Here is a 26,712-nt window from a genome sequence, read left to right as displayed (position 1 = left end):
GGGATGGGGGGGACGGGGGGGGGGGAGTACAGTACTCACCTCCGTGACAGCCGTGTCAGTTCGGGGAATGCGCGGGGGGGGGGGGAGAGGGGGGGGAGTACAGTACTCACCTCCGTGACAGCCGTGTCAGTTCGGGGAATGCGCCGGGGAGGTGGGCGGGGCCAGAGCTAGCGTGCGTTGCGTGAGGGGGGCGGGGCGTGGCGTGGCCGAATTGCCAATGCCTGCAGGGTGCCGGGGCGAGAGGCCAATCTGTGGGGGGGGCGGAGCCTGGGCGAGCGACTGGCCAATCCGTGTGGGGGCGCAGCCTGGGCAAGCGGCCAATCGGTGTGGGGGGGCGGGGCCATGGCGAGCCCAGCGGCCAATCAGCTTTGTGTCACCGTAAGGACACAATGTCACCGGAAGGACACAATTTTGAAGCATGACAGACAGACAGACAGACAGACAGAATAAGGCAATTATATATATAGATGTTCATATTTATTATTAAACCGAAAAACATAAAATTGAAATAATCAGTATGTCATGTTAATATAGGATAACTCCAGCGTCTTCTCAATGATGCTAATAATCCTTAAAATATCAGTTACACACGTCATTAGAAAGCTGCCATATAAAATTACACATTATAATTATTATTTACCTTAGTAATTGTCGGCTGTTTGTCAGCACCCAAAATCTCTCCTAGGACAATAAACATAATTTTATGTAAAAACAGAGATTTGTATTTTATATATCATTTGTAATAATCCGACCAGGCTTTACATGATGTTTTATTGTATAATATAAAATTAAGATGACTTTACACCCACCTTAGTGATTCTGTATAAATATCTTCAGGTTGAGCAGTGTTGTATGATCCACTGACACTTTCCTACTAGATCCTTGAAGCCTGAAGAGGTGGCACCTGACTATTTTGTACCATGTCTTGTCACTGGAAGAGTGGATCTGTAAGATCGTCGTGCAGCAGTGTCACTAGTCACAGGGTCAGCAGCCTGACTGGAGACTTGGCTTTGGGATCTGAACACTTTTCAGTTGGAAGTCAAATGATGGCCTTCTACATGGAGGAGAAAAGGAGACCATGCAGAACCTCAACATTCGCCTGGCTTCCTACCTGGACAAAGTCAAAGCTCTGGAAGATGCCAACGCTGACCTTGAAGCAAAGATCAAGGAATGGTACATTAAACACCAGCCAAAAGTAGAGGACTATAGTCCTTATTTCCGTATCATTGAGGAGCTCAAATGCAAGGTGAGTGAATAAAGGTACTTTTCTCTGTTGTACATTTGTAAAACCAACCAGGGTTGGCACTACCTTTATTTTATAGTTTTACATATGAGGACATCACTCATCTGGACAAATAAGCAACACCCATCTGTCCATAAAAGATCCCTCAAAATGCATTCTGAATGAAATCTGTCACCAGGTTTTTGCTACCTCATCTGAGAGCAGCATGATATAGGCAAAAACACTCTGAATCCAATGATGTGTCACTTAGATTGCCTGCTGCAGCCATTCTGCCACAATCAGAGTTTTTAGATTTAGTAAAGCAGCAGAGCTGCGAATGCTACCCCTGCCTACACGAGGCTCTCAATAGAGATTGTACATTGGCAGTGAGGTGTCAATGACAGGAGGGCTGAGAGCAATGATAATCACTGTGTGATAAATCGCTTAGTTTAAGTAAATAATAGCACACAGCCTGATGAGAGGCATAGTTGATTTTATTTTTTTAACCCCCTACAGCATGCTGTGCTTGGATTACATAGCAAAAGCCTGCTGACAGATTCCCTTTAAGAGATGGGGATAACATCAATACCCAGTTATTAATCTGTCATTTATTAATATGTCCAGGAAATTACATTGATCTTCTGTTTCTCGCATCATCAATTATGGAATATGTCTACAACTAATAAGTAGCAAACTAACTCCAGGCTCTATCATTAAATTTATAATGGGATATTTTTACGAAAGAAACTAAATTAATTAGCTTTTTCTGAATTACCTAAAATTTACAAAATCATGATGATTGTATCTCTTTAAACATACTATGTCCATGCTAGTAGTTTGGGTGAAAATAAATGTCTTACTTAAAACAAATCAGTCACCAGGTTTTTGCCACCTAATCGGAGTGCAGCATAGTATAGACCCTGTATCCAGCGATGTGTCACTTACTGGGCTGCTTGATGTAGTTTTGATAAATTGATTATTTTATGAGAAGATCATCACTAGAGGACTGGTACATCTCCTGCCATGTAGTCCTTTCGGTTCATAAGCTCTGTATAAGCATGCCCAACACTGACTTGCAGCTTTCTGCCTATGCACAGTACACACAGAAAACTGGCAAAACCTGGTGACAGATTCCCTTTAAAGGGGCTGTCACATCGTGACAATGTTAGGTTGACCTAACAGTCACAGCTGTTGCCAGCGATGTCCGAATGCAGAGAGGGTACCGGTGACCCCCCCCCTCTGCTACTCCGTCTCAATGAAAACAAGCGAACGCCGTATACACATAAGACTAGAGATGTGCGGCTCCGAATAGAAAGTGTATTGGTATTATTTACATTACAAAGTTATACAAAGTTGATTAGGGCGTAACTATGCAACATACATATTCATTAATCTACATTCATTAAGGCGTGGATTGCATATTCCCAGCAAGAGAAATTAATATAATGACTTATACTCCCATAATAGTCTATTCCGCCTCTCATTCTCATAACAAGATGTTTGTCAGTCATTTCTAAGTCAAAACATTCTGCGTCCTTGAAGTTGGTCTCACAGTTTATTACGCAAATAAGTCTGGTTCGGTCTTGCCAGGGAGAATGAATTTCTATTATTTTCTAAGTCAGTGAAAAAGGTTAACTCTTTCCTCACAATCCCCCCTATTGGCGTGATTGATGGACAGGGGGCCATCGAGAAGCTGTGGACTATAGAGAGAGCAGGCTAGCCTCCAGATACTTTCTGAGCCGCGGGTGTGCTCAGGGAGTGTCGTCTCACATCCGTCACCCAGGACTGCCTGCATGCCTCTCGATAGGAGTCTCATCATGATACGCCAAGGTGATTTCTAGAGGAAAGAGTAGAGAAGAGAAAAAAGGCATATTAGTGATTTCTTACGGGTGCTGAATAATCATTGTATCTACATTGCTTCAAGCAGCGGGAAAACAAAGCCATTAGCAACTTGAACACTACATAAGCAACTAGTAAACAGAGTAACACTTGGAACACTGATAGTCTGTTGTAACAGCCTCCCCATTGAAACACTTTGTTTATTGGGACTGGTATGGCTAAGTATGGCATGGAAGAGGCTGTCACAAGTGCGTGTGTACATATCCAGCAGTCTGTGATCTCAAGTTTTTCAGCTAACACTTCATGATGGGTCTCAAATGAATTCTGCCGTGGTGTAGAAGGCCCCAAAAAGGGAGTACACATAGAAATACTTATCAGCAGTATTAGGCCTTCTTGCAATGGCTGGCATGGACCCATGTCGATCTCCCCTCAAGTTTGACGGAGGTTGGAGTGGTCAGCTGGACAGTCAAAGGCCCTTCGAATCGTGGCTCAAGGGTCTTTTTCACGTGCTTCTTTAAGTAGACCCGGTCACCAGGCTTTAGGACGTTAGGCTATCACATTGCAGGTGTAACTCCTGCGGGAAGTAGCATCCTAATCTGGGTGCACTACCAAAGAGTATTTCAAAGGTGAGAGCCTGTGCTTTCCCTGCGGGGTAGTCCTTATAGAGTAAAGAGCTATGGGGAGACATTCTGTCCATGGTCTACCAGTCTCCTCCACTGCCTTGGCTAGTTTGAGCTTTAGAGTTCCATTTAACCTTTCCACTTTCCCTGATGACTGTGGGTGGTAAGGCGTGTGTAAGGCTGACTGAATGCCTAACAGGGCACAAGTGTTCTGGAAAACTTGTCCAGTGAAATGAGTACCTCGGTCTGACTCTATGACTTCAGGGAGTCCAAATCGAGGCACCAGCTCACAGGCCAATTTCTTTGCTGTAATTCAGGCCGTGGCTGAGCTGACAGGGTAGGCCTCTGGCCATCCTGAGAAGAGGTCTACACAGACAAGTACAAACTCGTAGATGCCATGTTTTGGCAACTGTATATAGTCTATTTGTACTCTTTGAAATGGGGCAAACGTCTTTGGCATGTGTCTTTGCGGGGTTTTAGTTAGCTGGCCTGGATTGTGTTGTTGACAGATGTGACAAGCTTTTATTCTCTGGGAGGCGTATTGTCTGAAGCCGGGGGCTATCCAATATGGTTGCATCTGGTTCATGATTGAGTTTGTGCTACTGTGTGTGGGATAGTGGAGTACTTGGAAAATGGCAGGGAACCAACTGCGTGGCAGGACGGGAAGTCCGTTTAGGCGCCAAATCCCCTCCACCTTTTCTGCCCCCTTGGCCCGCCATCCGGCCTTTTCTTCCTCAGAGGCGTTTTCTTGTGTCTCAAAGAGGTTCTGCATTTCTTCCTCCGTCGTTGACACTATTTCCGTCTCCTTCAAAGGGGGTAAGGCGGCTTGTTTTGCTGTTTGATCGGCCAAGCGATTTCCTCTTGCCTCGGGTGTTTGAGCCTTGGTGTGGGCAGCAACCTTTATGATTGCTAGCTGTTTTGGTATCAAGGCTACTTCCATTAGTTTCTTCACTGAGGCTCCATGCCTGATAGGATTTCCTGTTGCTGTGAGGAATCCTCTAGTCTGCCAGATGGTGCCAAAATCGTGCACAATGCCGTATGCATAGGCTGAGTCCGTGTAGATGTTCGCTGTTCGTTCTTCCAGAAACTCAATTGCCCAAATGAGGGCAAGAAGTTCTGCTTCTTGAGCAGATATGCGTGGAGGTAGCGGTTGTTGTCTGAATATTGTGCAGGGGCTTTGCCTCATGTTCAATGAGTTCCTGACAATCATGATCAAATGGTGCGCTGGTACGTTTGTCACTCTCTTCTGTCCTCTCTTCTGTCACTCTCTTCTGTCCCCCCTTCTAAACTTGTAAAGATCAGCAGATCAGCAAGGTTTAGACTTGTAACTCGAGCAAATGAGATGTTTGGGGGGTAGCTACAGCGTGCACTGAAGTCTGACTTGTCTTGCCATGGAGAGGTGTTTCAGCTGCACTTGATTGAGAACAGCATAGATGTAATGGCTGGTAAGGATGGTAGTCGGGAAATCGAGTGAGATTTCAAATGCTTTCTGCAGTATGTTTGAAACTGCTGTAACAGCACGGACACAGGTTGGTGCTGCTCTGGTGACGTTGTCGAGTTGAGAGGAGTAGTACCCGATAATGTGATGTTTGTCCGTCTTCTGGGTGAGTACTCCTACGGCAAATCCTTGAAGCTCTGCTACGAACAGATTAAAGGTGAGATCATAGTTTGGTAGTGCCAGAGCAGATGCATCAATCACTAGTTCCTTGAGCTTTTGAAAGTTTTATCAAGCTTCTTCTGTAAGGGAAAAAGGAACATTCTTTGTGCAATCATACAGCGGTTGCATGAGTAGTGACGCACTGGGAATCCACCGTCTGCATTTATCTCTGCTTGCTTTGCATCCTACTTCTGCCAGAAAGGTAAGCATTCCTCTTCACTAGGGAAGCACAGTAGTAAATCATCCACGTACTGGTAGATGTACTGCGAGAGGTAGCGGGAGGGGGGATTGTCTCAGCTGCGGTGGCGTAATTCCAGGCTTGACTGAAAATTTTACTGTGGGCACGGGTAGTGTGCCGAGGTCAGTTTTTGATGTGGACCAGAGTTTTGCAGGAACTTGTAGAAGTATTGGGTCCGTGTTTACTTCATGTGTAACTTCAGATTCTGGTTGGTCTTCTATCATCTGGAGAGTGCACAGGGCTTCTGGGATATCTTCTGGAATTTGCAGGATAGCAGATCCATCTTCATTGTAGACAATCTGAGCTTGTAGTCTTGATAGTAGATCTTCTCCCACTAGGGCATCTCCACCCAGGGGGGACACTAAGAATTTAGACACGAACATGTGTGGTCCCAGTTTCACCTTCAGTGGATGTGTTATTGGGATTATCTGGGCTTGTCCATCAAATCCGGATACTACAGTAGCTTCAGATGAGATGGATCCTTCAGGCACTAGGTTCCTGGGGTTCAGGAGCGTGAGGCTCCTGAGTCCACCAAAGCTCTTATTTCCTTGTTGCCAATGTGAAGGGGGACATGTATAAATGGACCTCTGGCATCCCTATCCCGTGCTGCCGCAAGTCAGGCAGTCTTCTCCTCCTGACTCTCGGGTTGGTTTTGAGTGTCCCTCTTCTTCTTTCTACAGTCTCTGATCACATGTCCTCTGACTCCCACAATAGTAGCAGGTCGGTGCCTTCCTTCTTGTACCTTCTGGCTGACCGTCCACTGCTGCTATGACAACTTTCTTGTTGCTCCTTTTATCCTTTGCGTCGGTTTCTAAGCCACTTGCTTTGTTGACTAGAAGATCTATGTCTTCCATGTTCCTCCATTCTGGGCAGCACGCTTTCAATCTTTCTGCCAGAGGTGCATGTATTCCATCCATGAAGGATCTTACCATCAGGCGACGTATTGCACCCGCTTGTAAGTCCAGCCCTTCATCTGCGTATGACTGCATCAATCTGTAGTAAAATGAGCTGACATTCTCCACAGGACCTTGATGCACTGGTCCCATTGTGCCCTTAGTTCTTTGCTCCTGGGCGCAGAAGAGATTGAGTCTTATCATGAAATCTTGGCCCGATTCCACATTACGGGTATTGTCCGGAACATGTCCTGTCAGGTGGGCAGTGAGTTTGGCATACAGTTCGGGAGACATTTTAACTCTACACAAACCTTCCATGTCCAACCAAGTGCTTCTGTAGGAGACCTGTATTTGGTTCAGGTATCGTGAAAAACTGACTGGGTTTCTAGTCGGATCTGGAGCATTTTGCAGGAAAGCCATCTGCTCGGCTGGAGTCCAGGGTACGTAGTCTTCATACGTACGGGGAACTGCATCTCTAGGAGCATCTGGGTTTTGTGGATTAACAGGTGGTCTTATCAGGACTCTTCTTTCCACTACGGGATAAAGAGGCACTGGTGCTGTGGCTTGTAGCTTGTGCTGTGGGGCTCCACAGGCTAGGCATGTTTCACTCCAGTCCGGATTTTGTTGGCTACAGTTTGTGCAGGTCCATTCCGGGGATCCTGTTATTTTTGGAGCTGTTCCAGGAGTAGCTGACAGGTACGGAGGAAGCTGCTGTTCCTTATTAACCTTCTTCCCAGCTTCTTCCCATGTGTCTGATTCTTCATGGTATATCCAACCTTGATCGTGGGCTGTTTTTGCCATGTCAGAAAGAGTTCTGACTAGTTCAGTCCATGATTTATCTGCTATCACTCCTGCTCTAGTAGCTGTTATTGTATCCTATTTGTTGGGGTCCAATTGATCCTTCCCCTTCAATCCAAATGTCTTGAAAACTTCCTTGGACTGACTGGCTGTTCTTTTGCCATGATAACACGTAATGAGATGTTGCAGGGTGCATCCAGCTCTTCTGTCTTTTGATATTCCTTGCCCCATTTTTCGTCTTCTATCTTCTTCAGCTTTTAGACCCTTGAACGTCCTTTGGACTAAACCTACCTATCCTGGAGATACTCAGAGACTAACTCCTTTTGTATTCCTACCTAAGGTGAGGTCTAGAACCACCTTTCCTGGAGATACCCAAAGACTGATTCTTGATGTGTATTCCTACTGAAAGGTGGTGTCCTAACTTCAGAGGGGGCTGAGAATGTTGAATGGCGCTGGGTTACCCTTCTTGTAACAGAGATACACTCTATATCCGATAGCAATGGCAAACAGGGCTATTCCCACTAACACTAGGGCAGTGAATATCACATCCATTGGACAGAGCAGGTACACTATTCCCTTTCAACACTCACTGATGTATGGGATCTATGACAACCAACAAGGACAACAGCACAGAAGTAAAGCGCAGGAGAGCAGACACGCGACACACGGAGAGGCAGAGAAACACAGAGAAACAAACAAGCAAACAACCAAACAAGGCACAGAAAACATCAGCTGGCAAGGCTCTCTCAGAGTTCAGTAGAAACCCGCCAATAACCCAGGACCTACTCACAGTGTACCATTTTGCGCGTTGAGGAGAGGGGAGATCAGATGTGGGGAGCATAAAGAGAAGAATAAGGTTCAACTCTTACCTGGCCAGGTGTTTCTGGTCCCCACGTCTAGTCCACTCCTCCTCTGAATGGCAAGACAGTCCACTGCATATCCTGGGATTAGAAACACGGGTCCCTGCTTTTCGGGCGCCAGATAATGTTAGGTTGACCTAACAGTCACAGCTGTTGCCAGCGATGTCCGAATGCAGAGAGGGTACCGGTGACCCCCCCCTCTGCTACTCCGTCTCAATGAAAACAAGCGAACGCCGTTATACACATAAGACTGGAGATGTGCGGCTCCGAATAGAAAGTGTATTGGTATTATTTACATTACAAAGTTATACAAAGTTGATTAGGGCGTAACTATGCAACATACATATTCATTAATCTACATTCATTAAGGCGTGGATTGCATATTCCCAGCAAGAGAAATTAATATAATGACTTATACTCCCATAATAGTCTATTCCGCCTCTCATTCTCATAACAAGATGTTTGTCAGTCATTTCTAAGTCAAAACATTCTGCGTCCTTGAAGTTGGTCTCACAGTTTATTACGCAAATAAGTCTGGTTCGGTCTTGCCAGGGAGAATGAATTTCTATTATTTTCTAAGTCAGTGAAAAAGGTTAACTCCTCCTCACAGAAGAGAGTGACAGAAGAGAGTGACAAACGTACCAGCGCACCATTTGATCATGATTGTCAGGAACTCATTGAACATGAGGCAAAGCCCCTGCACAATATTCAGACAACAACCGCTACCTCCACGCATATCTGCTCAAGAAGCAGAACTTCTTGCCCTCATTTGGGCAATTGAGTTTCTGGAAGAACGAACAGCGAACATCTACACGGACTCAGCCTATGCACACGGCATTGTGCACGATTTTGGCACCATCTGGCAGACTAGAGGATTCCTCACAGCAACAGGAAATCCTATCAGGCATGGAGCCTCAGTGAAGAAACTAATGGAAGTAGCCTTGATACCAAAACAGCTAGCAATCATAAAGGTTGCTGCCCACACCAAGGCTCAAACACCCGAGGCAAGAGGAAATCGCTTGGCCGATCAAACAGCAAAACAAGCCGCCTTACCCCCTTTGAAGGAGACGGAAACAGTGTCAACGACGGAGGAAGAAATGCAGAACCTCTTTGAGACACAAGAAAACGCCTCTGAGGAAGAAAAGGCCGGATGGCGGGCCAAGGGGGCAGAAAAGGTGGAGGGGATTTGGCGCCTAAACGGACTTCCCGTCCTGCCACGCAGTTGGTTCCCTGCCATTTTCCAAGTACTCCACTATCCCACACACAGTAGCACAAACTCAATCATGAACCAGATGCAACCATATTGGATAGCCCCCGGCTTCAGACAATACGCCTCCCAGAGAATAAAAGCTTGTCACATCTGTCAACAACACAATCCAGGCCAGCTAACTAAAACCCCGCAAAGACACATGCCAAAGACGTTTGCCCCATTTCAAAGAGTACAAATAGACTATATACAGTTGCCAAAACATGGCATCTACGAGTTTGTACTTGTCTGTGTAGACCTCTTCTCAGGATGGCCAGAGGCCTACCCTGTCAGCTCAGCCACGGCCTGAATTACAGCAAAGAAATTGGCCTGTGAGCTGGTGCCTCGGTTTGGACTCCCTGAAGTCATAGAGTCAGACCGAGGTACTCATTTCACTGGACAAGTTTTCCAGAACACTTGTGCCCTGTTAGGCATTCAGTCAGCCTTACACACGCCTTACCACCCACAGTCATCAGGGAAAGTGGAAAGGTTAAATGGAACTCTAAAGCTCAAACTAGCCAAGGCAGTTGAGGAGACTGGTAGACCATGGACAGAATGTCTCCCCATAGCTCTTTACTCTATAAGGACTACCCCGCAGGGAAAGCACAGGCTCTCACCTTTGAAATACTCTTTGGTAGTGCACCCAGATTAGGATGTTCTTCCCGCAGGAGTTACACCTGCAATGTGATAGCCTAACGTCTTATGTTGTTTCCCTGCAGAAGAGACTAACTGAAACCCACCAAAGGGTCTACTCTTCTCTACCTGATCCTGATGCTGTTCCAGGAACCCACTCCCTAAAGCCTGGTGACCGGGTCTACTTAAAGAAGCACGTGAAAAAGACCCTTGAGCCACGATTCGAAGGGCCTTTGACTGTCCAGCTGACCACTCCAACCTCCGTCAAACTTGAGGGGAGATCGACATGGGTCCATGCCAGCCATTGCAAGAAGGCCTAATACTGCTGATAAGTATTTCTATGTGTACTCCCTTTTTGGGGCCTTCTACACCACGGCAGAATTCATTTGAGACCCATCATGAAGTGTTAGCTGAAAAACTTGAGATCACAGACTGCTGGATATGTACACACGCACTTGTGACAGCCTCTTCCATGCCATACTTAGCCATACCAGTCCCAATAAACAAAGTGTTTCAATGGGGAGGCTGTTACAACAGACTATCAGTGTTCCAAGTGTTACTCTGTTTACTAGTTGCTTATGTAGTGTTCAAGTTGCTAATGGCTTTGTTTTCCCGCTGCTTGAAGCAATGTAGATACAATGATTATTCAGCACCCGTAAGAAATCACTAATATGCCTTTTTTCTCTTCTCTACTCTTTCCTCTAGAAATCACCTTGGCGTATCATGATGAGACTCCTATCGAGAGGCATGCAGGCAGTCCTGGGTGACGGATGTGAGACGACACTCCCTGAGCACACCCGCGGCTCAGAAAGTATCTGGAGGCTAGCCTGCTCTCTCTATAGTCCACAGCTTCTCGATGGCCCCCTGTCCATCAATCACGCCAATAGGGGGGATTGTGAGGAAAGAGTTAACCTTTTTCACTGACTTAGAAAATAATAGAAATTCATTCTCCCTGGCAAGACCGAACCAGACTTATTTGCGTAATAAACTGTGAGACCAACTTCAAGGACGCAGAATGTTTTGACTTAGAAATGACTGACAAACATCTTGTTATGAGAATGAGAGGCGGAATAGACTATTATGGGAGTATAAGTCATTATATTAATTTCTCTTGCTGGGAATATGCAATCCACGCCTTAATGAATGTAGATTAATGAATATGTATGTTGCATAGTTACGCCCTAATCAACTTTGTATAACTTTGTAATGTAAATAATACCAATACACTTTCTATTCGGAGCCGCACATCTCCTAGCCTTTACGTGTATAACGGTGTCTGCCTGTTTTCATTGAAGGCTAAAGGGAGGGCAGAGGGGGGTCACCGGTACCCTCTCTGCATTCGGACATCGCTGGCAACAGCTGTGACCGTTAGGTCAACCTAACAACAATCTCTATTGAACTCACACCAGATTGTCTCTCCACTTTAAGTAGAGGATCATGTGGTGGATCCAAATGTATGACGTCTACATGCAATAGCAGGACTAAGGCGAAAAAAGTTTTCTTAGTCAGACTATGCATGTAAACAATGTACTAAACAAAATTCTGCTGACAACATGATCAGATGAAGCAAATCAAAAATGAATGAGAAGACCCCAGAGGGAATGGAGTCCCTTCAAATTCCCCTTTCAAGATTACAATTAATATCACTTGTATGGTCTTGGGATAAGACATGAAATATACAGGACCTAGAATTAACGTTATGGATCACTTTACTCTTTTTATGGCTCTGATCAATTAAAGAAACTGATTACAATTATATTTTATGAGTTTATGGGGGGGCATTAGCAGAATGGGTGTGATTCTATCTAAGCTTTCCAATATACACCTTTACAGTATATAGTTACGGAACTGGAGAAAATAGAAAACTAGATGGACAGCCTACAGTATTTTATGTCAATATACTAAATGAGTTCTGTCCAAATTCTAGATCTTGGCTGAAAGCTCCGCAAATGCCAACCTAGTCCTGCAAATTGACAATGCCAAGTTGGCTGCAGAAGACTTCAGAATGAAGTGAGTATAAAAGGAGCTTAAAGCGCAATTGAATCCCTAACATTTCATGAACAATTCAATTACAAAAAGAAACAAGTAGAGTATAAATATATGAGCAACCACATACCATACCTCTACTCAGCAGGCCCCGATTCATCATTGCCTTTTTTGCTTGTTTTTCTCTAGTTTTATGTGTTTTGAGCCTTTTTGTTGTGTGCTTTTTTTTTAAGTCTATTTTATGTGTTTGTTTTTGTCTGCTTTCTGAGTTTAGTGATTCCAGATGTGTTCTGCTGACTCATCAGTTGAAAATTTTTTTAAACAAATTTTGGTGCAACTGTTTCCAGTCATCCGCTGGTGTCATTTTATTCATGTTTTCAAAAGTTGCATCTTTTTTACGTCATTATTGCTAAAAAAGTTGAGAGAATGGTTAATGATAACCGTTAAGGAGCCATTTTTTTACTTTGCGCCAAATACATGAACCACATGTGCCATTTTGATGACTTTAGAGCAATGAACATCAGTGAATTCCATAAGACAAAAAAAATAAAAATGAGTAATGACTTAAAAAAAAAATGCAAATGATGAATCAGTGCCAATATATTCAGCCTCTCCAGACCTTTACTAATTACATATAAGTTGCCTTGATGCTGAATGTAGTATAATCCTGGTAAGCTAAGCATGAACAATATGTATCCTAAGCATTAACTGAGACTTTAAAGGGAATGTCTCATCATTAATGACCTATTGTTTAAATCATGTATTAAATGTATGTTTTTAAAAAATGTGGCAATGATTTTTCCATATCACAATCTATATAAGGCCTCCAACACACATCCGTGCCGCCGGTACGTGTTTGGCAGATTTTTCACGTACCGGCGGCATGGAGACACGTGGACCTATGTTTTCACTATTGTATGGACACACGTAAGTATTTTGGAATGGAACGTGTGTCCATTCCGTACTTACGTGCGTCCCTGATTTTTGCACGCTGACATGTCCACATATTCTCCGAAAGCACGGGTGTCACACGGCCCGCACCCGTACCACACGGATGTAGTGTGGATGCGGGCCCGAGTGACACGCGCCGGAGAATACGTGTCATTAATTATAAAATAAAAAAAAACAAATACTCACCTCCACCAGCCCCGCAGATTCTACCGCTGCAAACTGTTCCTGCCGGTCGCTGCTTGTTATGAGCATGTAAAGGAGGTGGGCGTCCTGTCCCGGGCGCTGATCTCCGCCCCTCCGTTCGGCCGGAAGCAGCGTCAGCGGGGAGTGGGCGGGGATGGAGCCGAAGATCAGGACCATGGACAGCAGCGCGGACCACGTATGTAAATTACATGTTCTCCACACGTGGCCCGCACGTACCCGAGACACGTACTTACCTCACGCAACACGCAGGGAAAATACGTTTCGCGGCATGTGCGTGTTTTTAACGGATGTGTGTTTCAGGCCTAAAGCAGAGGTTCCTAACCTTTTTAATCTTGAGAAACACGTTCAGCTCTGAAAGAGTTTCGTGAGCCAAAACCAGAAATCGCCCAGTAGTGACCCCCAGAGCCTCCATTACTGGTATAATGACCGCCAAAGTTTTTACATAGAAATCATACCAAGGCGGTATACCAAGATCCAGGGGTTTCTACCCTACCCCCATTTAGATCTGCTCTTCTGTGCCCGACAACTCAAAAAAAGTCACCATCTGGAGACCTGCTCTTCATAGCTGTCATAGTTGTTTGCTAGACCTGGTGCTTATGCACCAAGATAGAAGACACTCACGAGCCACACATCCTGGGCCTGCGAGCCACATATGGCTCCCAAACCACAGGTTAGAGACCCATAATATAGAGAATAGATATTAGAAACCTTGCCCTTTTTCATACTGGCAACTAAGGCTATTTTACACTCATACATCCTATTGTTTCAGGAAATCTACAAGTATATTAATATAACAAAACATCATCTATTGTGAATGATGATTTTTTTAATCTCTTATCGGTGAAGATCCAATCTTGTGTAAATGGAAAACTAATTTCAGCTTTGACACTTCAATTCTCCACTAAATAATTAATAAACCATCCTACAGAGCAATACAAGAGACCTATGTTAAAGGAAACTCAAAGCAAACATTGCAATGGGACCACCTTCTAGTGCGAGATGACACCATTACACCCCTTACCACATGGTTGTATCTACTGTCCTTGATCTTGAAGTGATTGTCCACACTTGTGTTTGCTGCTGTTGTAAAGAATGTCTAAAGACGATCCATCACATTGATTATAAATCTTGATGTATTATCCAATGTAGATGATGTATTATCCAATGTAGATATAAGAAATTAAAAAATAAAGATACCTGAACTCTACATGGTGGAAATATCTCCTTTTAACAACTCTCATGTATCATTCGATTTCAGGTATGAGAATGAACTTTGTCTGTACCAAAGTGTGGAATCGGACATTTGTGGTCTACGTAGAGTTTTGGATGAGCTGAGTTTCTCCAGGTCCGCTCTGGAACCACAGCTTGAGAGCTTGAAAGAAGAAATTGCATGTCTGAAGAGGAACCATGAAGCGGTATTTAGTAGTTTTCTGCTATTCTTTGGATGTATCTTAGAACATTCTTGATCACATCTATGATATTTTGGCTTTATTTATTACAAGTATCATGTTTTTTCTTCTCAACCTCTTAAGATAACTTTAGACATAACTATATTACGCATAGTCTTAATGAACCTTATCTGAAGCTCTTTCATGAATTATCCTTATATATTACTTTTTTGAATGTTTTTAAGGAAATTAATGCCCTAAGGCTATGTGCCCACGCTACAGGATTTATCGCGGATTTGACGCGGATTTTGACGCGGATTTAGCGCGGATTTGCCGAAAATCTGCAGCACAGCTACTCCCCAGCCATTTCAATGGCATTTTGGAAATGCTGTGCCCATGCTGCGGATTTTTCCGCTGCGGATTTTGCCGCGGATTTTGATGCGGAACAAACTGCAGCATGTCAATTGTTTGGTGCAGTTTTGGTGCGGATTTTCTGTTTTGAATGGGGGAAAAAAAAAAAATGAAATCCGCATCAAAATCCGCGGCAAATCCGCGGTAAATCCGCGGTAAATCCGCGGCAAATCCGCGGGTGCGGATTTGCCGCGAAAGTTGCGGATTTTCAGGCAAAAAAATACGCATGGACATTCTAGCGTGGGCACATAGCCTTAGAGGAGAAAGAGCCGATGTTAATGTGGAACTGAATGCTGCTCCAGGAGTGGACTTAACCAAACTTCTGAACGATATGAGGGCTCAGTATGAAGAAATTGCAGAGCAGAACAGGCAGAAGGTCGCAGAATGGTTTAACGAAAAGGTGAGATGATGATGAACAGACATGGTAAAATCCTACAGCAAAATGTACACTTTCAAGGACAATTGGATCATTTTGTCCCTTGACATTTTCTCATTTACTTAGTGTTCACATGTCTCATAATGATTTATTCATCATGATTGATGTTCTGAATGCAAATGCTTTGGTTAGTGAACTTTCTCCAGACACAGTCTAATTTCTCCATATCTTGTAATGATAGGTTTCAATATGAGATGTTGAGCTCAATCATTAAGATAAGTGCTTAAAATTGCACAAGAGATATCCAGAGATGTTTTTTCTTATAACATTGTATGAAGTACAAAAAATGGTAATACATAGTAGATAAAACATTTCCTGCAAATTGCCCCACAATGACAGATATTGGAGGATCAGGTATTATCACTGATCCTGCAGAAGACTTAAGCGTCTAGCATAAATATAAAAGAAAAACTCAGGAGAAATAATTATTGACGTTGATCCTACAACCTTGGCATTGAGTAGACTGGGAAGACGTTTTCATCACTATGAGATATTTATTACCTTTCAATCACATAATACAAATGGGACTAATTGCTAAAAACATAAAAAATCGTGACCTATCAACTCTCACTTAATTTCATTGTTTTATGTTTTAGAGTGCTGAACTTAATAAAGAGATCACACACAGCAGCGAAATGATTGAGTGCCACAAGACTCAACTGACCGAGCTAAGACGTACTCATCAAGAACTAGAAATTGAACTACAGGCCCAACTTGCCATGGTAATAATTACGCCGTTCCTTAGGAACCTGTCTTGAACATTTTTGAGGAAATGTAAAACGTATTCTGATGTAAATATGGATTCAACATTGTTAATTTTTAACAGAAAAAATCCCTGGAGTGCTCATTGGCGGACACCGAGCGTTGCTACAACACTCAGCTATCACAACTGCAAGAATATGTTGTAAATCTGAAAGAACAATTGAGTCAGTTCCGCGCTGATTTGGAAAGACAGAATGCAGAATACAAGCTACTTCTAGACATCAAGACTCGTTTGGAAATGGAGATTGAGACTTACCGCAGACTAATCGATGGCGAATTGTAAGTATGATCAATGCTCCACATGGAATAATGTAGTGTCACAATTGGATATTTTTTTTTATTAATATATCCGTTTAAATACCCTAATTACTAGTATGATATATTATACTGTTTTGCAAATTCTGTTCCAGATGGTACCGCAAAGAAGTAACAATCCCTCCAAAAGGTAAGTTTGTAGTCTGAATATATGAGAGAGAGAAATGTAGCAGTGCTGTTCTGAGTATCTACAGTATCATAATAGCTTTATTATTTCTAGTCCATGATATAAATTATATATTAAATATAATCTATAGTCTATAGAACAAGAGTTTCTGCATACTACCTAGCTTTTACAGCCCACGGAATCTATGCTTTTGCAGGGCTTACAGTGTAAGGCTATGTGCACACGCTGCGTTTTTTTGACGCTGCGTTTTTGTGCGTTTTTGGCCGCTAAAAACGCACAAAAACGCACCTGCGTCGAAAAAACGCGGCAAAAAACGCACGCGTTTTGCCGCGATTTGGTGCGTTTTTTTGCTGCGTTTTGCTGCGTTTTTGCTCACTGCGTCCTTATGCGTTTTTTATCAGTGAACAAAAAAAAAAAGGTCTGATGTCATTTCCTTCTTCAATGTGTTCTTCATTCTCCACTAGTGTATGCAGAAGAGCAGACAGCTGCAGAACTACAAGGCTCAGCATCCTCGATCCAATAGTGTATGCAGGACAGCAGACAGCAGCTGTCGAACTACAAGGCTCAGCATCCTCCATCCAATAGTGTATGCAGAAGAGCAGACAGCAGCTGTCGAACTACAAGGCTCAGCATCCTCCTTCCAGGACTGTATGCAGGATTTCTTTGCCCCCCCCAAAAAAAAAAATGACGTGGGCTTCGCCATATTTTTGTATGCTAGCCGGGTACAGCAGGCAGGTACGGGCTGCCCCCAACCCCCAGCTGCCTATTTGTACCCGGCTGGGAACCAAAAATATAGGGAAGCCCTTTTTTTTTAAATTATTTCATGAATTTCATGAAATAATTTAAAAAAAAAATGACGTGAGCTTCGCCCCATTTTTGAGTCCAGCCGGGTACAACTAGGCAGCTGGGGATTGGAATCCACAGTGCAGGGTGCCCATGCTTTCTGGGCACCCCGCTGTGAATTGCAGTCCCGCAGCCACCCCAGAAAATGGCGCTTTCATAGAAGCGCCATCTTCTGGCGCTGTATCCAACTCTTCCGGCTGCCCTGATGCCGGGTGGCTAGCCAGGTAATAATGGAGTTAGGGCTAGCTGTATATTATCAGCTAGCCCTAAGCCCGAAATTCATGGTGTCACGCCAATATTAGACATGGCCACCATGAATTTCTAGTAAAGATAAAAAAAAAACACAACACAGAAAAATATTTTTATTAGAAATAAAACACAACACAATTAGTGACTCCATCTTTATTGAAATAAACCCCCCTCCGCAGTAATCCTGGGTCAGGGTCCCGCGCCGTCCAATCAGGATCCAATATCATCTGATCGGTTTGCTGGAAGGCAAAGCGATCAGATGATGTGTCAGGTTAAAGGATGTGAATCCCATCACACATCAGCTGATTGTATAAAAGCCGATTATACAATCAGCTGATGCATCAGTAGAAAAAAAAAACAGTAGAAAAAAAAAAAAAATAATACTCACTTATGTGCTGAATTACCGGCAGCTCCCGGAGCGATGGGGCAGGAGTCTGATCCTGTCCGATCGCTGCAGCAGCTGCCGGTAATCAGGGATGAAGTCTCCTGACGCATCCGCTGATACCGGCCGGGCGCCCGCGTCAGCCCGAGACTCGATCAGCTGATGCGTCAGGTGACTGCATCAGGTGATCCATCGCCAGGTCCTGCAAGCAAGGTCCTGCCCCGGGGAGACTGCACACAGCCGGAGCGGGAGCGGCGATACCGTGACAGGAGCTGGGAGCGGGCATGGCACCGCGAGGCTGCAGACAGGTGAGTATAACTTTTTTTTTTTTTATTCTACTGTTAACTTTTGTTTTCGCAGCCGCTTCCACCTCCTGCCTGTACATGGCGCCGCACGGCAGCATACATGCCCAGGACGGGAGATGGAAGCGGCGGTGACGGTACCGGGAGGATTCATGCTTCTGTCTATATTGACAGAAGGAATCCTCTTCCTGTACACGTCACTTTACTACCCACCTCCTGCGCTTATAGCTGCGTTTTTGGTCTTAGAAACGCACCAAAACGCAGCTATTTGCGTTTCTCATTGCGTCTTTCAACATCCCATTGAACTCAATGGATGAAAAGCGCAGTGAAAAACGCGGGAATAATTGACATGCTGCGTTTTTGTGGTCACCACAAAAACGCAGCTGAAAAAAAACGCTGTGTGGGGACAGCAAAAATGAAAACTCATAGACTTTGCTGGGGAAGCAAAGTCATGCAGTTTTGAGGCCAAAAACGCACCCGAAAAATGCGCAAAAACGCCGAGAAAAACGCACCGTGTGCACATAGCCTAAAGGATGTATATGCAAAGTACTATCTACAGTACCACTGTACTTAGTAAATGTAATTACATGTAGAATCAATATGCCCTGTGATAGCTACATTTCCTATAGTAACAACACACTACATAACTACTACCAACATTAATCTATAGTGCTCAAGCGCCTACACACTTGCATACTACCTTGTACCTACAGTGCCACAGCACCTACATGCTTCTTGATACCTAACTCTAACTACAGAATAGGAATAACTACTTATTACTTGCATGTACAATTTTATGGTACCAGCACATTATACTGTACCCACTATGGTAAAATACAATGTACTTCTATTAGCTACCGTATTTTTCGGACTATAAGACGCACCGGACTATAAGACGCACCCTGGTTTTAGAGGAGGAAAATAGGAAAATAAAACTTTAAGCAAAAAAATGTGGTCATGACACACTGTTATGGGGCGAGGATCTGCTGCTGAGACTGTTATGGGGGTAATGTCCCCAAATTCTCTACTAAGGTACCCCATCCTGGTAATGATCCTCCTGCCTTGTATATGATCCTGCTATATACCCCCATGCTGCTCATATACCAGCATCCTGCTCATATTCCCCCATCCTGCTCATATACTCCCATCCTGTTCATATACCCCATCCTGTTCATATACCCCCATCCTGTTCATATACCCCCATCCTATTGATATACCCCCATCCTATTAATATACCCCCATCCTGTTCATATACCCCCATCCTGTTCATATACCCCCGATCCTGTTCATATACCCCCCATCCTGTTCATATACCCCCCATCCTGTTCATATACCCCCCATCCTGGTTATATACCCCCCATCCTGTTCATATACCCCCCATCCTGTTCATATACCCCATCCTGTTCATATACCCCCCATCCATGCTGCTCAAATACTCCCATCCTGCTATATGCCCCCATCGTGCTCATATACCATCCTGGTATATGGCCTGTATCCTATAGCACAGATAAAAAAAATAAACGTTTATACTTACCTTTTCCTCACTCCCTGCAGCACCGATCATATCTTCCTCTCTGCGCTGCTGACCTGTGTGTGTGGAGCCGTTCCCCTGCAGCACGCGATGTCTTCCTGTCTGTGCCGATCACATGACCAGCACAGATCAGCTGACCGGCACAGACAGGAAGACATCGCGTGCTGCAGGGGGACGGCTCCACACATGGGGACGGGTGAGTACACTGATTCACTGCACCCCGCGCTGATGATGACGCGCGGGGAGCAGTGAATACAGCCGCACATGATCACTCCAAGCTGTAATTGCCAGGGGTGATCATGCGGACCGGCTCTTTGCTATGCGCGCGTCCCCGCTCGTCCTCCCGCCCACCTGTCAGTGCCGGCTTCTGCGCTGAGAAGTGGGCGGGGGATGGGCGTGCATATGTAATGAGCGGCCCCACGTGGTCACGGCAGGCGCTGCTGCTGCCTGCTCGTGCCCCCGATGACCCGCTCCACCGCAGCACCCTGATTCCCGGCCGCAGCCCTATAGTCAGACCATAAGACGCATCCCCCAACTTTCCCCCAAGATTTGGGGGGGGAAAAGTGCGTCTTATGGTCCGACAAATACGGTATATACTAGCTGGTCCTTCAATCACTATAGCACTTACACACTAACAAATAAGTCTAGAACCATTTCTAACAATATATTCTTGAAACATGTCACAGACTGAACAGCTCTCCCTAACCAATATTTTTCTTTGTGTCAAGAGCCAAGTAAAACTAGGAAAGTGACAACAATCGTGGAAGAAGTGGTCAATGGCAAAATTGTATCACAGAAAGTGAATGCAACTGAAGAGAAATTGAAGATTTAACCATTTCATCATCATCATTACCATAGCCTGTGCTGGATGATGCACAGTCTGCTTGGGAAATGGGCATAACGTATATCTTTGCTTTCACTACTTAATAAATCTTATTCAGGAATTCATTATTGTTGTCACATTATTATACTTATAGGGAAAGAACAAACCAAGTTGCCAAGATACTGGAAAAATCTAGTCAGTTACTGTATGACATATGCCTGAGATGTCTGATAATCTAGGACAGAGGTCCCCAACCTTTCCGACCAGGAGAGCCACATTCAGCTCCGAGAGAGGATCACAAGCCACATTTAGCTCCCACCCCTCACAGTAGTGACACCCAGAGCCTATACCAGTATAATGACAGCCAAAGCTTTTCCACAGAAATCACCCCATCGAGGCAGTATACAAAGATCAAGGGGTATCTTACAGAAGTCACCATCTGGAGATCTGTTCTTCATAGTTGTTTGCTAGACCTGGTGCTAATGCAGCAAGCTGACAGACAGCCATGAGCCACACATCATGGCCCTGTGAGCCACATGTGGCTCCCAAATATAAGGTTGGGGACCCCTGATCTAGGATATCTCATTACACAGCAATTATTAAATTCCAGAAATACTAAAAAAAAGACCCTCATACTAAAGATTAAAATAATGCCCCTTTCTGGTGCTGGTCGATATCCTTTATCTGAGACAGGTTGACTTGATGATTGCTTGCCTCTATCTACTTTTATGAGTCATGGTCAGTGTGGAGCCACGGGGCTCAGTGGGTGCTCTCGTCCACTAAAACCCACCGCCTTTAGAAAGACAGCGTGGCTCAGGGCTCATCCCAACTGAACACCGGCCTCCTTAACCGTGGGTGTAACAATACTCAGACAACACAGGGTGAGGGATTCACAATAATTAGACTTTATTGGATCCCCAAACAATTAACGGCACATAACACATAACCAGCAAAACACACAAATGTAACAGGCAACAGAGTCTCACCCTTCCGCTGGCTTACCAGGGATTTAGAATGTCCATGCCTCAGAGCTTCCAGGGCCACTTACTCCAATCCGGCAGCACCCCGCTTTCGGCGGGCACCCACCGAGAAAGGAATAACGCCCGATTTAGGAAGCTGGCTGAGGTCTGCAAAGTCTGTAGCCAGGTGACCGAATTGTCCCAACCTGGGTTTCTTCCTTAAGTAGTCCTTGGTTTGATGATACAATCCTGGCAGCCGGAGTCGAAATCCCTAGACTGTGGATATGGTCTCCAACTGGAACCGGAGTCCCTAGATTGAAGCCATAAGGTATCCTGATCCTCTACTCAGCTCCTAAGAGCTTAGACTGGATCCATCAGCATCCATCAACAACCACCTGGTGGCTTAAAGAAATCCCTTTTATAGCCACAGCCTTCCACTTGGATACACTGCGTCCTCATCGATTGGTTGGACAAGATCGCCTATCCCATTGGATGAATCTCAAGCTGCATGGACAATGTTCATCCAAATGATGTCTACAGAAAGACTGAGGGTATACATGTAGTCTGGAAGTCACCGACTAGACAATGGCTACTAAGATAATTACATTAGCAATACACAACTACAATACAATGATTACTGGAAGAGTCTGGAGAAACAATACGTCTGGCTTTCAGTGGACAACACAATTACATGAGTCAACAAGAGTCTTGTAAAAACAATGAGGGACTTATCCCAGTCTATAAACAATCTATCATCCTGTCTGGCTGAATGTTAAGAAACTTTAACCCATGAGAGTCCATGTCGTCACAGTCAGTTGCCCGCATCCTTGTTTCTTAATGTTATAGGACATGTTGTGAAAAGATCCCTCAATTATCAAAATGAGCTGGTTACTGTGCTGTGGTCTGCTTCTATGCTAAGTGTGCCCTTTCATTTTATTTTACAAATTGTAAGCTTTTGTTTAAAAAGGAGACCAGTTGATAACAAAACAGTCTTATGGTCCTCAGACACATTTGTGAAAAGTGGTGCAAACCTAGAGATTTCAGTGGGGCAAACCAATTGTCTAATGTCTATGGGGGTCTCCTGACTCTCCAACAAAGTCATGAGAAGAATTGGCACGTTATATTTCTACAACTGAACAATTAGAGCAGTCTGGCAGTAGAGATGAGCAAACCTGAGGTTCGATGTTCAATGTTCGGGTTCGGGAACCAACTACCCAAAAAAAAAACAAAGTTCGGGTTCGAAGTTTGAGTGAGTTACGAGTGCACTGTGCTTAGGTATGAGTGATGCTCAGCCCTGTGTGAATGGCTCGCACTATGAAAAAATCAGCATGATCAGATGTAGTGTGCACACACAAACAAACCAACAACCTCGCCCACCCGTCCCCAGACATGTTCTGCTTATGGATGGCAGCATGTAGGTGGAGCCACAAAATACCCAATTACTGATTTCCATTGAGGTTCGGATCAAGTCGGGGGTCAGAAAATGAACATTTTTAAGGTTCAACTACACCTGGTGAACCAAACTTCCAAACGTTCGCTCATCTCTATCTGGCAGCAGCTTATGAGTGTTTGATTGATAGTTGTATGGTGACCTTTACATATACAGTGGCGAAAAAAAGTATTTAGTCAGCCACCAATTGTGCAAGTTCTCCCACTTAAAAAGATGAGAGAGGTCTGTAATTGACATCATAGGTAGACCACAGCTATGAGAAACAAAATGAGAAAACAAATGCAGAAAATCATCTTGTCTGATTTTGCAAATTATGGTGGAAAATAAGTATTTAATCATCTAAAAACATGCAAGTTTCTGGCTCTCACAGACCTGTAACTTCTTTAAGAGGCTCCTCTGTCTTCCACTCATTACCTGTAGTTATGGCCCCTGTTTGAACGTGTTATCAGTATAAAATACACCTGTCCACAACCTCAAACAGTCACACGCCAAACCCCATTATGGTGAAGACCAATGAGCTGTCGAAGGACACCAGAAACAAAATTGTAGCCCTGCACCAAGCTGGGAAGACTGAATCTGCAATAGGCAAGCAGCTTGGTGTCATAAATCAATTGTGGGAGCAGTAATAAAAAAATGGAAGCCATACAAGACCACTGATAATCTCCCTTGATCTGGGACTCTGAAGTTTGCAAGAGAGCATTTGGATTATCTAGAAGAGTATTGGGAGAATTTCATATGGTCTGAAGAAACCAAAGTTGAACTGTTTGGTAGAAACACAACTCTTCATGTTTGGAGGAGACAGAATACTGAGTTGCATCCAAAGAACACCATACCTACTGTGAAGGATGGGGGTGGCAACATCATGCTTTGGGGCTGTTTCTCTGCAAAGGGAACAGGACAACAGATCCGTGTACATGAAAGAATGATTGGGGCCATGTATTGTGAGATTTTAAGTGCAAACCTCCTTCCATCAGCAAGGGCATTAAAAATGAAACATGGCTGGGTCTTTCAGAATGATAATGATCCCAAAAACACCGCTAGGGGAACAAAGGAGCGGCTTCGTAAGAAGCATATGAAGGTCCTGGAGTAGCCTAGCCAGTCTCCAGATTTCAACCCCATAGAAAACCTTTGGAGTGAGTTGAAACTCTGTGTTGCCCAGCAACAGGCCCAAAACATCACTGCTCTAGAGGAGATCTGCATGGAGGAATGGCCCAACATACCACCAACAGTGTGTGCCAACCTTATTGAGACTTACAGAAAACATTTGACCTCTGTCATTGCCAACAAAGGATAAATAACAAAATATTGAGATGAACTTTCGTTATTGACCAAATACTTTTTTTCTACCATAATTTGCAAAAAAAAAAATCTTGCCAAATCAGACAAAGTGATTTTCTGGATTTGTTTTCTCATTTTGTCTCTCATAGTTGTGGTCTACCTATGATGTCAGTTACAGGCCTCGCTCATCTTTTTAAGTGGGAGAACTTGCACAATTGGTGGCTGACTAAATACTTTTTTTCCCCACTGTAACATTTTTTAAAAAAGCAGGGGTGTATACAAAAAGCACAGGATATATAAAGGGATGACTTTATACTTTTCCTTCGTGCTGGATAACTGCCTTTGGGTAAAAAAAAACTGCAATAAAATTATAGTGCTATTTTTCTAAAAAAACAAAGTTTGTGCTGGAAAGCATGAAACCACCCTTAACAATGACTGCTGTATCTTGTCACATTACATTTACCTCTAATTACTCACAGTTATGCATTACTATAGGACCAAGCTCACATTTCTATTGACACAGAGAGTAATACAGAGAGGACCTATATGAAGTCCACAACTGCCGCTTTGCCCACTCCAAGCTCTCTGGAGGCTGCATACTTCAAGAATCTCAAAACTAAGAGGATCATTATAGGTCAAAATGTGCCGTCATCTTCAGAATTGCATGATTCAAGTAGACCCTGTAGTCTTCATATTCAAGTAGCAAATGCAAGAAAAAAATATTTAGAGCCATGTAAAGACATGTTTTGATGCTTGTGTTAGGGATTTACATAATTGTGTAATAACTATAACTATAACTCACTGTGTCGTTGCATTTGGCATTAGCTTCCAGGAAAGAATCTGGTGCCTCACGATTCTGTTTCATAAGAGAGCCCATAGAGACATGGGGCATCTTGCTGTCATGTTATCATCAATATATCTCCAAGTTTCTCTAGCCTACCACAATTAAAGGACATTCATACAAATGGTATCAACTGCAGCATTGTCATTCAAGGACGAGGGAACATGGGGCATGCGGCACAACAGGAGGGGTACATCAGAGAAGATGTAAAGGAAGGCCTGGAAATAGGGAGAGGGGTCACCACCTCACACTCACTCTGATCCTTGCACTCCCTAACATCCCTAGATGGATCCTTCCCCTCTTGCGCGATCACATGCCTAGGACCTGGCTGACTTTAGACTAGCCCTGGCTAGTGAGCAGGCCAGCAAGGCACTAGTCTTACTACTAACATTAATACAACACAAGGGAGGGAAGAAAAACAAGGAGATAGATACAAAAAAACTCCAAAATTTCTCCAGAGAGAGAACTCCACCGCATCCACTGGCATGCTAACCACATCTTTCTTTGGAGACAACTTCTTATCATCTCTGTTGTAGTTTATGTGTCTTCCTTCTTTTATAAACTACAATTAATATGGCGTCACTCATATATGATTTTATTGGGATGAAACTGATGGGGACGCGACACAGATTAGATATTAGAAAAAACTTTTTGACAGTGAGGGTGATCAATGAGTGGAACAGGCTGCCACGAGAGGTAGTGAGTTCTCCTTCAATGGAAGTCTTTAAAAAGAGGTTGGACGGACATCTGTCTGGGATGATTTAGTGAATCCTGCTTTGAGCAGGAGGTTGGACTAGATGACCCAGGAGGTCCATTCCAAACCTAATATTCTATGATATATGGTCACTTCTGTACTTAGTCTACTCCTTACATAATGTTGAAAGCAGAAGTTTACATCCACTATCTAAAAAGATCTATCTGCATGTTTTTCTCACTATCTGACATGAAATCACTTTAACCTTTCCCATTTTAGGTCAATTAGAATTGCCAAAATATTTATATTTGCCAAATGCCAAAATAATTAGAGAGAGAGAGAATGTTTAAGGATTTTTTATTACTTTCTGCAAAGTCAAAAGTTTACATTTAGTATTTGGTAGCATTGCACTTAAACTGTATGACTTGAGTCAAACATTTTGGATATCCTTCCACAAGCTTCTCACAATAGTTGGTAGAAATTTGTGCCCATTCCTTTTGACAGAACTGATGTAACTGAGCCATGTTTATAGGTCGCCTTGCACGCATGTTCCTTATCAGCTTTTCCCATAAATTATCAACAGGATCAGCGCTTTGTGATGGCCACTCCAAAAAAATGACTTTGATATTTTTAAGCCACTTTGTAACCAGTTTGGCAGTATGCTTCTGGTCATTGTCCATTTAGGAGACCCATTTCTGCCTAAGCTTTAAGTTCATGGCTGAAGTCTTGAAATGTTGCTTCAGTATTGCCACATAATCTTCTTTCCTTATGAAT

General features: G+C 43.8%; 1 protein-coding gene across 1 annotated transcript; it reads left to right on the top strand.

The window, feature by feature from the left end:
* The first annotated feature begins 920 nt into the window (after positions 1 to 920).
* On the top strand, positions 921 to 20,725 carry LOC142311607 (keratin, type I cytoskeletal 17-like). The gene is given in 10 exon segments (XM_075350168.1): positions 921 to 1,038; positions 1,041 to 1,246; positions 11,934 to 12,016; positions 14,406 to 14,562; positions 14,781 to 14,797; positions 15,205 to 15,346; positions 15,979 to 16,104; positions 16,209 to 16,423; positions 16,555 to 16,589; positions 20,622 to 20,725. Coding segments are annotated over 10 exon segments (1,203 nt in total).
* Positions 20,726 to 26,712: the final 5,987 nt, after the last annotated feature.

Source organism: Anomaloglossus baeobatrachus, chromosome 5 (assembly GCF_048569485.1).
Source record: "Anomaloglossus baeobatrachus isolate aAnoBae1 chromosome 5, aAnoBae1.hap1, whole genome shotgun sequence".
Lineage (NCBI taxonomy): Eukaryota > Metazoa > Chordata > Amphibia > Anura > Aromobatidae > Anomaloglossus > Anomaloglossus baeobatrachus.
The sequence above is the reverse complement of the archived record's forward strand: the minus strand, read 5'-3'. Positions and strand labels throughout refer to the sequence as shown.